Source organism: Heterodontus francisci, chromosome 3 (assembly GCF_036365525.1).
Source record: "Heterodontus francisci isolate sHetFra1 chromosome 3, sHetFra1.hap1, whole genome shotgun sequence".
Classification (NCBI taxonomy): domain Eukaryota; kingdom Metazoa; phylum Chordata; class Chondrichthyes; order Heterodontiformes; family Heterodontidae; genus Heterodontus; species Heterodontus francisci.
This window is the reverse complement of record NC_090373.1, coordinates 81,464,380-81,478,080: the sequence shown is the minus strand read 5'-3', so window position 1 is coordinate 81,478,080 and position 13,701 is coordinate 81,464,380. Positions and strand designations below refer to the sequence as shown.

Here is a 13,701-nt window from a genome sequence, read left to right as displayed (position 1 = left end):
CCCCCCTTCCCCTCTCCCCCTCTCCCCCCTACCCCTTCCCCCTCGCCCCCTCCTCCTCCCTCCCGCCCTCCCCCTCATTCCTTCCCCCTCTCCCTCCTCCCCTCCCCACCCCGCCCCCTCTCCCTCTCTCCCCTCCCCCCCTCCTCCTCCTCTCCCCTCGCCCCTTCCCCCATCCCCCATCCCCCTCTCCCCTTCCCCCATCCCCCTCTCTCCCCTTCCCCCATCCCCCTCTCTCCCCTTCCCCCATCCCCCTCTCTCCCCTTCCCCCATCCCCCTCTCTCCCCTTCCCCCATCCCCCTCTCTCCCCTTCCCCCATCCCCCTCTCTCCCCTTCCCCCATCCCCCTCTCTCCCCTTCCCCCATCCCCCTCTCTCCCCTTCCCCCATCCCCCTCTCTCCCCTTCCCCCATCCCCCTCTCTCCCCTTCCCCCTACCCCCCCATCCTCCCCTTCCCCCTACCCCCCCATCCTCCCCTTCCCCCCCTTCCCCCTTCCCCCTTCCCCCCCTTCCCCCTTCCCCCCCATCCTCCCCTTCCCCCTTCCCCCCCATCCTCCCCTTCCCCCTTCCCCCCCATCCTCCCCTTCCCCCCCCATCCTCCCCTTCCCCCCCATCCTCCCCTTCCCCCCCATCCACCACCTCCCCCTTCCCCCCTTCATCCCCCCACTCCCTCTCCCCCCTCCCCCCACTCCCTCTCCCCCCTCCCCCCACTCCCTCTCCCCCCTCCCCCCACTCCCTCTCCCCCCTCCCCCCACTCCCTCTCCCCCCTCCCCCCACTCCCTCTCCCCCCTCCCCCCACTCCCTCTCCCCCCTCCCCCCACTCCCTCTCCCCCCTCCCCCCACTCCCTCTCCCCCCCACTCCCTCTCCCCACTCCCCCCCACTCCCTCTCCCCACTCCCTCTCCCCCTCCCCCCCACTCCCTCTCCCCCTCCCCCTCACTCCCCCTCCCCCCCACTCCCTCTCCCCCTCCCCCCTTTTCCATTATGAATTCCTATTTGGCTACTTATGAAGGAAACTGCCAATGTAGTACTTCAATTTTGCAACTCTCAACTCCTCAACCTGTACTGCAGATAAACTGTAATTAATACAACTGTTGTTAACCTAAAAATAATATAAAATTGAAGTATAATGTTGACTTTATTACTTTGAAATGGGAACTGAATTACATCAGCGCACCCTGGTCCAGTTGTCTGATATGCTTAACTTTGTTTCACTTAAAAACTGCACATGGTCTTGATCTCCCCAAGATCAGTGTGTGCAAATGTGCTATTCTTTGAGGTTGTTATTTTTAAGGAATAAGGGAAGTCCTCTATTTTCTTTATATCCAAGACTGATATCGCCATTTGATTGAGTCTTTTAAAGTGGCATGAAGTTACACTGTCAAGACTGGAGGTAAATGGTGATTGGTTTCATCTGTAAAACTAAATTGCAAATTAAATCAAAGAACCCCCAAGCCCCCCCTTGCCCCACCTCCAGTTTTGTAGAGAAAAATAGTACCTTGAGGAGAATTCCTTACTAAGATAACTTTTAGGTCATCCCTTCTAGGACAACTACAGGTCAACCTGATTGCCTATCTGCAACCCAACCTACAGTATGGTTTCCCAGGTTTAGACGGTTCAGGCCTGTCCAAGTCACACCCCATCCTGCTCCATCCTTTAACTATTTATAATAAGTACTCACTGTACAGTCTTCATCAATAATGTCAGAGTAGCAAAAAGGAATGGCGACTTCGTTGAATGGTTTATTACTTGGTATAACTATTACCATATGTACTCATTTAAAAGTCGACCCATGACTTCAGGCCAAAAAATCTTGAATTTTTCCTCTATCTTGTGTAAAGCTCGACCTCATCTTTCAGAGCGCAGACAGAACATTCTGATCATGCACTAGTATAAATACCCGAATGTTTAGCTAGGACGCCCACATTTTTTTAATATGGCGTCAAGGAAGAACAACAAATACACAACGCAGTTTAAACCAAAAGTCGTTGCGTATGCAGAGAAGGTGAATAATTGTGTGGCAGCAAGAGATTTTATATTAACCTAAACTGAAATATGCTTCATAGAAAATAGGGGAAACTCTGACAAAAACAGAATGAAAATTAACCGGAGCATCTGTGTATACATGACAAATGTGTATTTAACTGGTAACCTATATTTAGGTGAATAAAGTATACATTATGGTGGCTGTTTTTAATTCCTAATTCAGTCTTTTTTTAAAGGCAAGATTATATATGGGGAAACAACCCTAGCGCACACAACTCTCAATGGATCAAGCTATTACCATCCAGACTGGTCTCATGCTGCTGCTCATGTTACTGCACCTCCTCTCCGATTGGATGCTAGTACACCCAACTACCTCATGAGCCTGCTAGCCAAGTGAGTTTCTGTAACGAGCTGAAAATATTTTTTTTTCCTTAAACTGCCTGCCTGAAGCTGAAACTATTTTTGACTGAGCTGTGATCAAATATATTACAAGATTGTGGGTGTGTATTATGATTTGTTCTACCTGAGTGATTACAGTAGTAAGAATTCATAAATTGGCAACTGCATTTTTAAAATTCTGAATCTTGTATAAATGTAACATTGATTAGAATTTAGAGTTTAAATTTAAAAATCTAAATATCTGCATAATAACAAATAATGCCAATGGCCAAAAACCAAGCAATCAAATCCCTCTATTTTTACTGACATTGCTTCCAGTTACAAACCAGCAAATGCCACACAAACAACCATAATTTACACTGTTTTTGGACACCATTTTCTAATTCACTCCATTCAGCATGTAGATAATATTCACAACTCCTTAGATAATGAAGTAATCCATGCCTGCATGTAGCAAGACCTGGGTAACATTCAGGCTTGGGCTGATAAGTGACAAGTAACGTACATGCCACACAAATGCCAACTAATGACCATCTCCAACAAGAGAGACTCTAAGCACCTCCATTTAACATTCAATGGCACTATCAATGTCAAATCCCCCACCATCAACACCTGTGGTCTGGCGGGGAGGGCCGGAAAATGCCTCTGGTAGAGGCCCGCCACGGGCCTCAACGCCACGAAATCCCGACCCGATATTGTCGACAGTGGCGAGGCCTCGTGGTGGAAGCCCCGCCCTCGCCCCCCCCCCCCAACCAAACCCAGGGCTTCTTGGCGACGGGACCAAAAATTACATATGTTAATTTATTGAAATAAAGGAATTAGTTACTTACCAGCACTCCTGCCATCCGTTCCGGTGCCATATAGCGGCCAGTGGCCGGCACTCCTGCGCCTTCGGATCTCAGGAGGGGGTAGCAACTAAGTTTCTCTGTGCAGGGGTTGGGGGAGCGACGTCAGTTATTTATTTGGCCTAGGGGATGGTGGGAGGGTGTGGACTTTGCGGAGGGAAAGGTCAGGAGCATTGGGGGTGTGGGGAGAGAGCAGGTTTTTATTTTCATGGTTATTGGGGGCGTGTGAAAGAGTCAAGATAAATTTATTTCATTTTTGAAGAAAACTGCATCTTCAAAAATTTAAAGTGTAATGTAGAGTTCAAAGCCCTTTAAAAATGGCGTCTGCGCCTGTGCAGTGGTGCCTAATGGCATTGGAACTCCCACCCCCTCCATGTCATCTGAGGGGGTGGGGGGTGCGGCGGGCAGTCCACCCCAGCCATTTAAATGAACCGCTATGTTTAATATTGTGGCAGCTCCACAAGCTTGGCCCGCACAGGCGGGCTGCCATAGTTTACAGCTGCTGCCGATTATAGCAGCGGCAACATAAATTACAGCCCTGTGGCTACAAGTGCATATCAGAAGCTGGGAATTGTCTGGCAAGTGAATCACCTCCTGACTCCCCAAGCCACAAGTCAGGAGTGTGATGAAAAACTCTCTACTTGCCTGGATGAATGCAGTTCCAACTAAAGGCCTGCTACCCGACCCGAACCCGCCGGGACCCGAAGTCATGTGTCGGGTTCGAGTTCGAAGGTCATGGGTAGCAGGTGCATGTGAACACAGTCACCTCCAAGTCTTACACGATCCTGACTTGGAAATATATCGCCGTTCTTTCATTGCCTTTCAGTCAAAATCCTGGAACTCCCTTCCTCAGCACCGTGGGAATACCTTCACCTCATGGACTTATAGTAGTTCAAGAAGGTGGCTCACCACCACCTTCTCAAGGGCAGTTATGGATGGACAATAAATACTATCCTTGCTAGTGATGTCCACATCCTGTGAATGAATTTTAAAAAACACAAATTTTCTTAGAAAGTTGTGTAATTTGGAAATTTCCAAACCTGATTTTTAAAAATGACAGATATTTGAAAATGCCTGTAAAATGCATCTGACTTGCCTTTTTATCTGAACACCAGGGCTTGAGCATTTGTCTTTAGCTAGGGATTTTCAGGTGCTTGGACAAATTCTGTGAGAGACAGATGCATCAGAGAGAGCTATAATTTTTTCCCTACTCCTGTGAAATTATAGTGCCCAGAGTTCATCTTAGCAACTTGGCTCATGCACACTGAATAAAAAAATCTACAAATAACTGAAGTGCAGGCAGTAGAAAGTAACAGAACTTCTCATCATTGTGTGCAGTAAGCCATTAAATAAGAATTCAGAGCTAACGCTATTCTTTGGAATGAGATGGTACTGATGTTATTCAGGTGACATGCTGAAGACTTGTTTGATACTGATGTTAGACATTGCAACAGGTGGGAGTCGACTACTGGCCAGACCTATCCCCTGTCAAATGATCATTTGTTCAGCTGCTGGTTGTTGGAGTGGGAAAATCCCTGAGGGCCGTTTTATTTAAAAAGCTTCAACGAGAACCATAAATCTTCTGTGGGAAGTCAGGAGAAGAAAAACAAATTTCATAACAGAGTTGTGAAATATCTTTTGTGCCCTAACTAACCTTAAATTGAAATGACCAGAACATGAATCCAATAGAAAATCTGTCATGGCAGAAGTAGCTAATATCAAGATTTCAATGGAACACTGGTCAAAAATTATTTTTGTTTTTTGTTTTATTTTATTTTTCCTAGTGATACCATTAATGTTGTTGCTTCGGATCATCGTCCATTTACTACCAAACAAAAAGCTATAGGAAAAGAGGATTTTACCAAAATTCCTCACGGTGTTACTGGAGTGCAAGACCGAATGACTGTTATCTGGGAGAAAGGAGTGGTATGTTTGACATTACTAGGATTTTTTTGATGTTGCTTACTATTACATCTACATTAGGGAGTCGAACATAAATTTTGTTAACAGCACTATTAAAAATAGCGTTTTGATATGTAAACTGTAAATTGTGGAATGTTAGCAGACCTGTTAATCCTATGCTGTTGCAGTTGTTTTATTTTCTTAACTTTTTCTTATGAACTTGTGGACCTCAGAATAAGAGGTTGCCAATGCTGTGGAATGGACTGTTCGATTTTTTTCCCCCCCATTCCATGGTCTCTTGTACAAATCTAACAATAACAGCAATTAGATGCAACCGACATGACCCCACCCCCCAAATTGTCAAGTAAGGCATCTTAACAAATATTAGAAAAGCATCCCTGCTACATTTGTGCCTTTTTTTTTCTCTCATTCTTCTGGAATTCCTGAAGAAGATGCTTTTGAGTTGTGCTGAGTTTATAGGCTTTTTTTGTGCCACCGATTAATTCTCACTCGAAACGTGAATGGAACTGTAATGCACTTAGCAGATAGCAGAGAAAAAAAGACTCCAGCCTCACCCCAAATCAGTCTGTGTTTGATTCAAACATAGTACCCATACATAGAAAAACTGTGTTTTGTGTCCGAGGTTTCCTTTCCTTTCCCTTTAGAACACTTCCCAATGAATTTCCAGTTCAAAAATTTGGTTCTATGAGTTCTACCATTTCCTTAAAATTGTATTGTGCTGTTTGTCTTCCTGAAAAGATAGCTATACTTTATTAGTAAGTGTTTTTTATTATTTTGGTTTATTTAATTGGGGGAAAGTGAATACTTTTGTGCATCTTAACATTCTTAGATGATACTGATGCTTCCCTGTTCCAATTTATCAGATTAATTGATAACCATTACTGTTAGAGGTAACCAATTTAAAGCAATCGTCTGTTATAACGAGATGCTAATTTTTCTTCAGTTGCATGTATGAGGATTGCACAGGTGGTACATTCAGTCAGTCTGCAAATTATCATCCTCACTTGAGGGGAGAAAAGTCATTTTGGGGTGCTGCCCCGTTAAGAATCTTACACCAGGCTGTCTGTTCAAAGCTTAATCTAGGTCAAGTACCTTCACCAGTTTCTGCACCATTTTGTTTACTCTTATTGGGACAGATTTTCCTGCCTTGCACCTGGGTGCGGCCCAAAGAGGAAAATTGAGCAGCAACATGGGTCGGCCATTCAGCCATTGTGCCTGCTTCACCATTCTGTTAAATATTAGCTGATGTGTACCTCAACTCCATTTATTCACCGTAGCTTCTTATACCTTGATACCCTTACCTAGCATAATTCTATGAATCTCGGTCTTGAAAGTACCCATTGTCCCAGTGTCCACAGTCTCTCCCTCTCAACTCAAGGGAATTTAACCTTCTAAACCATTCTGTTGAAAGTGTGCTACACCCCCTGCCGAGGATCAGTACATATGAGGTGCAGTGCACAAAGCTGAGCATCAGTGTATAGTTAGATGGTGGATGAAGTGTGTTGAGGTTGGTGTTGTTGAAGTTATTGAGCAATGTGTTTATGAGATGGGATCTTGCCTTCATCACTGGTGTCAAATTTGTTCCAGCATTGAAGCCATTTCCTGGGGGCAGGACTCCTGCTGTCAACTCCCAGGCGATCTCCTCCCACATCCACCACATTGTTTGTCTTTAAGGCCTCCCTCCCCACCCCTCTCCTTCTGCACCTCCTCCACCTCCTCCACCAGGACCTCCAATGCCACATCCTAGAACCTGTATGCCCTCTCTCTCTCAGTGTCCCCGAAACATCCTGCAACACTCGCTTCTCTCCCAGCAAGAATATTCCACGCCTTTAGTGAAAGTGAATTTTATATTGGCGACAGGGTTCCCGGCAACAGGCCGCAAGACGGAGTTGACCCTTAAGTGGGACCTCCATTGGACCCCTGCCCAAATTCAACCTTAGAGCTGCTAGCCAGTCAGAGGGCAGGCAGCTCAGCAGTACCAGCAGCAACAGTGGGAGCTGTGACCACTGCTGGTACTGCAGGATGCCTGGAGCAGCAAGAATGGAGGAGACCCCCAGACCAAGGTAAGGCAGGCCCCACTGGTGGGGTGGCTGGCGAGGGTGGGGTAGTCATTGTTGTTGGGGGGGTGGGTGGTGGGGGAGAGGGCCCTCCATGGGCCATGGATTGCCCCTAGAGGAGGGACCTCCCCCAAGGCTGCCAGCTCTCTCACCTGGCGACGTTGCCATGTGGCGGTGGGCCCATCCGACATTGCTTAATGCCAGCAGAGTGCCCCTTAATGGACCACTTAATTGGTTTAATTGGTCTCCCAGTGAACCTCCCATCCACCACGGAGTTTTGACAGTTCATAAGAACATAATAAATAGGAGCAGGAGTAGATCATTGAGCTTCTCAAACCTGCTCTACCGTTCAGTACAATCATGGCTGATCTTCTACCTCAGCTCCACTTTCCTGCCTGGTCCCCTATCCCTTTATTCCCTGAGAGATCAAAACTCTGTCGCTCTCAGTCTTGAATATACTCAACGATGGAGCACCGGAACCCTCTGAGGTAGAGAACTGCAAAGATTCACAACCCTCAGAGTGAAGACTTCTCTTTATCTCAGTCCTAAATGTTCGACCCCTTATTCTGAGACTGTGCCCCATGTTCTAGGTTCTGTAGCCAGGGGAAACAACCTCTCAGTGTAACCATGTCAAGCCCCTTCAAAGTTTTGTATGTTTCCTTTCTGTCCCTTTTGCAACTTGACTCCCTTTCTCTTCCACAATCTGATGATTCATTCTATATGTTTCCAGAGTTGACAGTAGCCGGGAGGAAGGGAAAAGTTGGAAAGATAGGTCATGTTGGAACATTCTCCTGTACCTTCAGCCAGTTCTCCCAGTGGAGGGATTGGCAAAGGACTGGGTGCAAGTGCTTATTAAACCAGTTGCTGGAAAATGATATTACATGTTGGAAGATTTAAGTGGATGACATAATTTAGTGCAATATAAAAACAAAGTTTTAATTCTCCAAGCAACTGTTATCACAATTTGATATTTTCAGGTCGGTGGCAAAATGGATGAAAACTGCTTTGTTGCTGTGACTAGTTCAAATGCTGCAAAAATTTTCAATCTGTATCCCAAGAAAGGAAGAATTGTTCCAGGAGCTGATGCTGATATTGTTGTGTGGGATCCAGAAGCTACAAGGTATGTGTCTTGAACCATGTGAGTTTTGATAAAAATGTGGTTGAGACTTTTGTAGAAGCTGCAATATAGGAGGTCAGCCCCTATGTTTTAGCCCATGATTAGAAGGCCAGTCTGCTCCATAATACTATTAATCCCAGTTTCAAATTGTCAAATATTTTGACAATATCATCTGGATTAGGAAGTAAGAATTTGTGGATTTCTGTACAAGGCCAATAGTCGAAGACGGGCAGCGATTCACAAGACCAGAGTTTTTCATGTCTCTGTCTCAGTGGGACACAGTGTACAATGAGGCATGCCATGCTGCCAAATAGCAGAAGTAGGCCTCATCTCAGGTGCCAGATCAGGATTGTAGCCTGCAGCACTGAAGAAAATAATTGTAATTTGCTTTAATGTAGATATAAAAGGAGCAGTTGAGGGCACATTTTAAGTTCTGTAGCAGGGAAGAGAACTGGCACTCCTGGAATTGGCAAGTTGCACCAAACTTTCTAGCGTGCTGGTACCAGAGGGATTGCCCTAGATGTGCCCCTATTGGAGGTCTTACTATTCACATGTGAAACAGGGACCTACCTCAACCCTGTGAACTTTAGCGGGATCAGAAACAAAGGTGTGGGTGGGTGTGACCCAACTAGGTTGTACTGTTCCCCCAACCCTCTGGTGTAGATTTTTGGCCTCATTATATTTGGAAAATGATCATGGATTTCTCCATAATGGATATCCTGAATTAGGATTGGGGAAATGGAAATTCATGTATCTAAAAGTAAATCGTGTTATTCTTCTTATCCTTCCTTACCTTGTGTTCCTAGAGACAGTTACATCCTACTATAAACTTTGACCAATGGCCTTATATCTTTTACAAAGTATATTTAAGATCAGCTGATGCAGAATTCTATTTGCATTGAGAATTATTTTTTCTTCGATCTCCTTCCCCACACACGTAAGACAAGTTTGAGCAAGGGGCTTGGATGGGGCAGAATTTGTAAGGAGCATCCAGGAGGGCTTCTTGAAACAATATGTAGATAGTCCAACTAGGGATGGGGCCATACTGGACCTGGTATTGGGGAATGAGCCCAGCCAGGTGGTCGAAGTTTCAGTAGGGGAGCATTTCGGGAACAGTGACCATAATTCCGTAAGTTTTAAGGTACTTGTGGATAAGGATAAGAGTAGTCCTCGGGTGAAGGTGCTAAATTGGGGGAAGACTAATTATAACAATATTAGGCAGGAACTGAAGAATTTAGATTGGGGGCAGCTGTTTGAGGGTAAATCAACATCTGACATGTGGGAGTCTTTCAAATGTCAGTTGATTAGAATCCAGGACCAGCATGTTCCTGTGAGGAAGAAGGATAAGTTTGGCAAGTTTCGGGAACCTTGGATAATGAAGGATATTGTGAGCCCAGTCAAAAAGAAAAAGGAAGCATTTGTAAGGGCTAGAAAGCTGGGAACAGACGAAGCCCTTGAGCAATATAAAGACAGTAGGAAGGGACTTAAGCAAGGAGTCAGGAGGGCTAAAAGGGGTCATGAAAAGTCATTGGCAAACAGGATTAGGGAGAATCCCAAGGCTTTTTATACATATATAAAGAGCAAGAGGGTAACCAGGGAAAGGGTTGGCCCACTCAAGGACAGAGGAGGGAATCTGTGTGTGGAGCCAGAGGAAATGGGCAAGGTACTAAATGAGTACTTTGCATTAGTATTCACCAAAGAGAAGGACTTGGTGGATGATGAGTCTAGGGAAGGGAGTGTAGATAGTCTGGGTCACGTCGTTATCAAAAAGGAGGAGGTGTTGGGTGTCTTGCAAAGCATTAAGGTAGATAAGTCCCCAGGGCCTGATGGGATCTACCCCAGAATACTGAGGGAGGCAAGGGAAGAAATTGCTGGGGCCTTGACAGAAATCTTTGCATCCTCATTGGCTACAGGTGAGGTCCCAGAGGACTGGAGAATAGCCAATGTTGTTCCTTTGTTTAAGAAGGGTAGCAAGGATAATCCAGGAAATTATAGGCCGGTGAGCCTTACGTCAGTGGTAGGGAAACTATTCGAGAGGATTCTTCGGGACAGGATTTACTCCCATTTAGAAACAAACAAACTTATTAGTGAGAGGCTGCGTGGGTTTGTGAAGGGGAGGTCATGTCTCACTAATTTGATTGAGTTTTTTGAGGAAGTGACAAAGATGATTGATGAAGGAAGGGCAGTGGATGTTGTCTGTATGGACTTCAGTAAAGCCTTTGACAAGGTCCCTCATTGGCAGACTGGTACAAAAGGTCACACGGGATCAGAAGTGAGCTGGCAAGATGGATACAGAACTGGCTCGGTCATAGAAGACAGAGGGTAGCAGTGGAAGGGTGCTTTTCTGAATGGAAGGCTGTGACTAGTGGTGTTCCGCAGGGATCAGTGCTGGGACCTTTGCTGTTTGTAGTATATATAAATGATTTGGAGGCAAATGTAGCTGGTCTGATTAGTAAGTTTGCGGACGACACAAAGGTTGGTGGAGTTGCGGATAGTGATGAGGATTGTCAGAGGATACAGCAGGATATAGATCGGTTGGAGACTTGGGCGGAGAAGTGGCAGATGGACTTTAATCCGGACAAATGTGAGGTAATGCATTTTGGAAGATCTAATACAGGTGGGAAGTATACAGTAAATGGCAGAACCCTTGACGGGCAGAGAGATCTGGGCGTACAGGTCCACAGGTCACAAAGTGGCAACGCAGGTGGATAAGGTAGTCAAGAAGGCATACGGCATGCTTGCCTTCATCGGTCGGGGCATAGAGTATAAAAATTGGCAAGTCGTGCTGCAGCTGTACAGAACTTTAGTTAGGCCACACTGAGAATATTGCGTGCAATTCTGGCCTCCAAATCGCCACACTACCAGAAGGACGTGGAGGCTTTGGAGAGGGTGCAGAAGAGGTTTACCAAGATGTTGCCTGGTCTGGAGGGCATTAGCTATGAGGAGAGGTTGGATAAACTCGGATTGTTTTCACTGGAACGACAGAGATGGAGGGGCTACATGATTGAGGTTTACAAAGTTATGAGTGGCATGGACAGAGTGGATAGTCCAGGGTGGAAGAGTCAGTTACTAGGGGACATAGGTTTAAGGTGAGAGGGGCAAAGTTTAGAGGGGATGTGCGAGGCAAGTTCTTTACACAGAGGGTGGTGAGTGCCTATAACTTGCTGCCGGAGGAGGTGGTGAAAGCAGGTACGATGGCGACGTTTAAGAGGCATTTTGACAATTCCATGAATAGGATGGGAATAGAGGGATACGGTCCCCGGAAGTGCAGAAGGTTTTAGTTTAGACAGGCATCAAGATCGGCGCAGACTTTGAGGGCCGAATGGCCTGTTCCTGTGCTGTACTGTTCTTTGTTCTTTGTTTGTTGTTTGCCTGCACTGTAACCACAACAGGAATAGGATTTCTGAGCATCTGGAAAGACACTGCTTGATTCGGGACAGTCAGCACGGTTTTGTGAGGGGTAGGTCTTGCCTCACAAGCCTGATTGAATTCTTTGAGCAGGTGACCAAGCAAGTGGATGAGGGTAAACCAGTGGATGTGGTGTACATGGATTTTAGTAAGGCATTTGATAAGGTCCCCCATGGTAGACTTATGGAGAAAGTCAGGAGGCATGGGATAGTGGGGAATGTGGCCAGTTGGATTAAGAATTGGCTAACTGATAGAAGGCAGAGAGTGGTCTTAGATGGTAAATACTCAGCCTGGAGCCCAGTTACCAGTGGCATGCCACAGGGATCAGTTCTGGGTCCTCTCCTGTTTGTGATTTTTATTAACGACTTAGATGAGGAAGTCGAAGGGTGGGTCAGTAAATTTGCAGATGATACAAAGGTTGGTGGAGTTGTGGATACCGAGGAGGGCTATTGTCGTCTGCAAAGGGACTTGGATAGGTTGCAGTGCTGGGCTGAAAAGTGGCAGATGGAGTTTAACCCTGAAAAGTGTGAGGTCATCCATTTTGGAAGGACAAACACGAATGCAAAATACTGGGTTAACGGTAGGGTTCTTGGGCATGTGGAGGAGCAGAGAGACCTTGGGGTCTATGTGCATAGATCGTTGAAGGTTGCAACTCAAGTGGATAGGGCTGTGAAGAAGGCATATGGGGTGTTAGCGTTCATTAGCAGAGGGATTGAATTTAAGAGCCGTGAGGTGATGATGCAGCTGTACAGGACCTTGGTAAGGCCTCATTTGGAGTACTGTGTGCAGTTCTGGTCGCCTCATTTTAGGAAGGATGTGGAAGCCTTGGAGAGGGTGCAGAGGAGATTTACCAGGATGTTGCCTGGAATGGAGAATAAGTCTTACGAGGAAAGGCTGAACATTCTAGGCCTCTTCTCATTAGAACGGAGAAGGATGAGGGGTGACATGATAGAGGTTTATAAGATGATCAGGGGAATAGATAGGGTAGACAGTCAGAAACTTTTTCCCCGGGTGGAGCAAAGCGTTACAAGGGGTCATAAATTTAAGGTGAAGGGTGGGAGATATAAGGGGGATGTCAGGGGAAGGTTCTTTACCCAGAGAGTGGTCGGGGCATGGAATGCCTTGCCTGGGGAAGTTGTTGAGTCAGAAACTTTAGGGACTTTCAAACGGCTTTTAGATAGGTATATGGATAAAGGAGAATGATGGGGTATAGATTAAATTGTCCTTGACAGAGGACAAAGGATCGGCACAACATCGTGGGCCGAAGGGCCTGTTCTGTGCTGTATTTTTCTATGTTCTAACAGTATGGTCATCCTTTCAAACCAAAACACATGGACATTTTAAAGAGCATTATTAAAAGGCTATAACAAAATAAAGAACTTGCATTTAAAAATGTCTTCAGGGCATCCCAAACTACTTCATAGATAATCAGTTACATACGAAATGCGGTCACTATTTTGTCGGCAAATGTGGCAGCCAGTTTCCTTGCAGAAAGTTCCCACAAATAGCAGTGAAGTGATTGACTGGTTAATCTGACTTGTTGGCGTTGGATGAAAGATGAATAGTGACCAAGGCACTGGGCTGTTCAAATAGTGTCATAGAACATGATCTTTTGCTTTCATGTGAACAGTCATCGATCTTGGTTTAACCTGTCATCTAAAGATGGTGGGTATCCAGCAATCCCTCAGTACTGCGTGAAAATGTTGGCCTAGATTAAGTGCTGAAATCCTGGAGCAGAACTTGAGCCCGCAACCTTCTGAGTCAGCAGTGTATAGGAAATGGAATGAGAAAGAGTATCAGCTCTGCTACTAATTGAACCAAGCTAACGTTCTTTCTCATTCAGATTTCTTTAACTGTTAAATATGATGCATAATTAGCCCAACCAAGGTTCTATTGCAACAAAAAAGAATTGCTTAACTTAAACAACCAAGGTTACCATCAGATATTCAGGAGCATTAATTGGTCCACATTT

The 13,701-nt window shown here is 45.6% G+C and overlaps 1 protein-coding gene across 1 annotated transcript in view; it reads left to right on the top strand.

Annotated features, from left to right (window-relative positions):
- The window catches only part of LOC137352415 (dihydropyrimidinase-related protein 5-like), an 85,463-nt gene that overhangs the window by 53,851 nt on the left and 17,911 nt on the right, over window positions 1-13,701 (top strand). Inside the window, exons 7-9 of the mRNA XM_068017788.1 lie at window positions 2,217-2,373; window positions 5,009-5,150; window positions 8,182-8,324. Of these exons, the coding sequence (XP_067873889.1) occupies window positions 2,217-2,373; window positions 5,009-5,150; window positions 8,182-8,324 (442 nt within the window). The remainder of the gene's footprint in view (window positions 1-2,216; window positions 2,374-5,008; window positions 5,151-8,181; window positions 8,325-13,701) is intronic.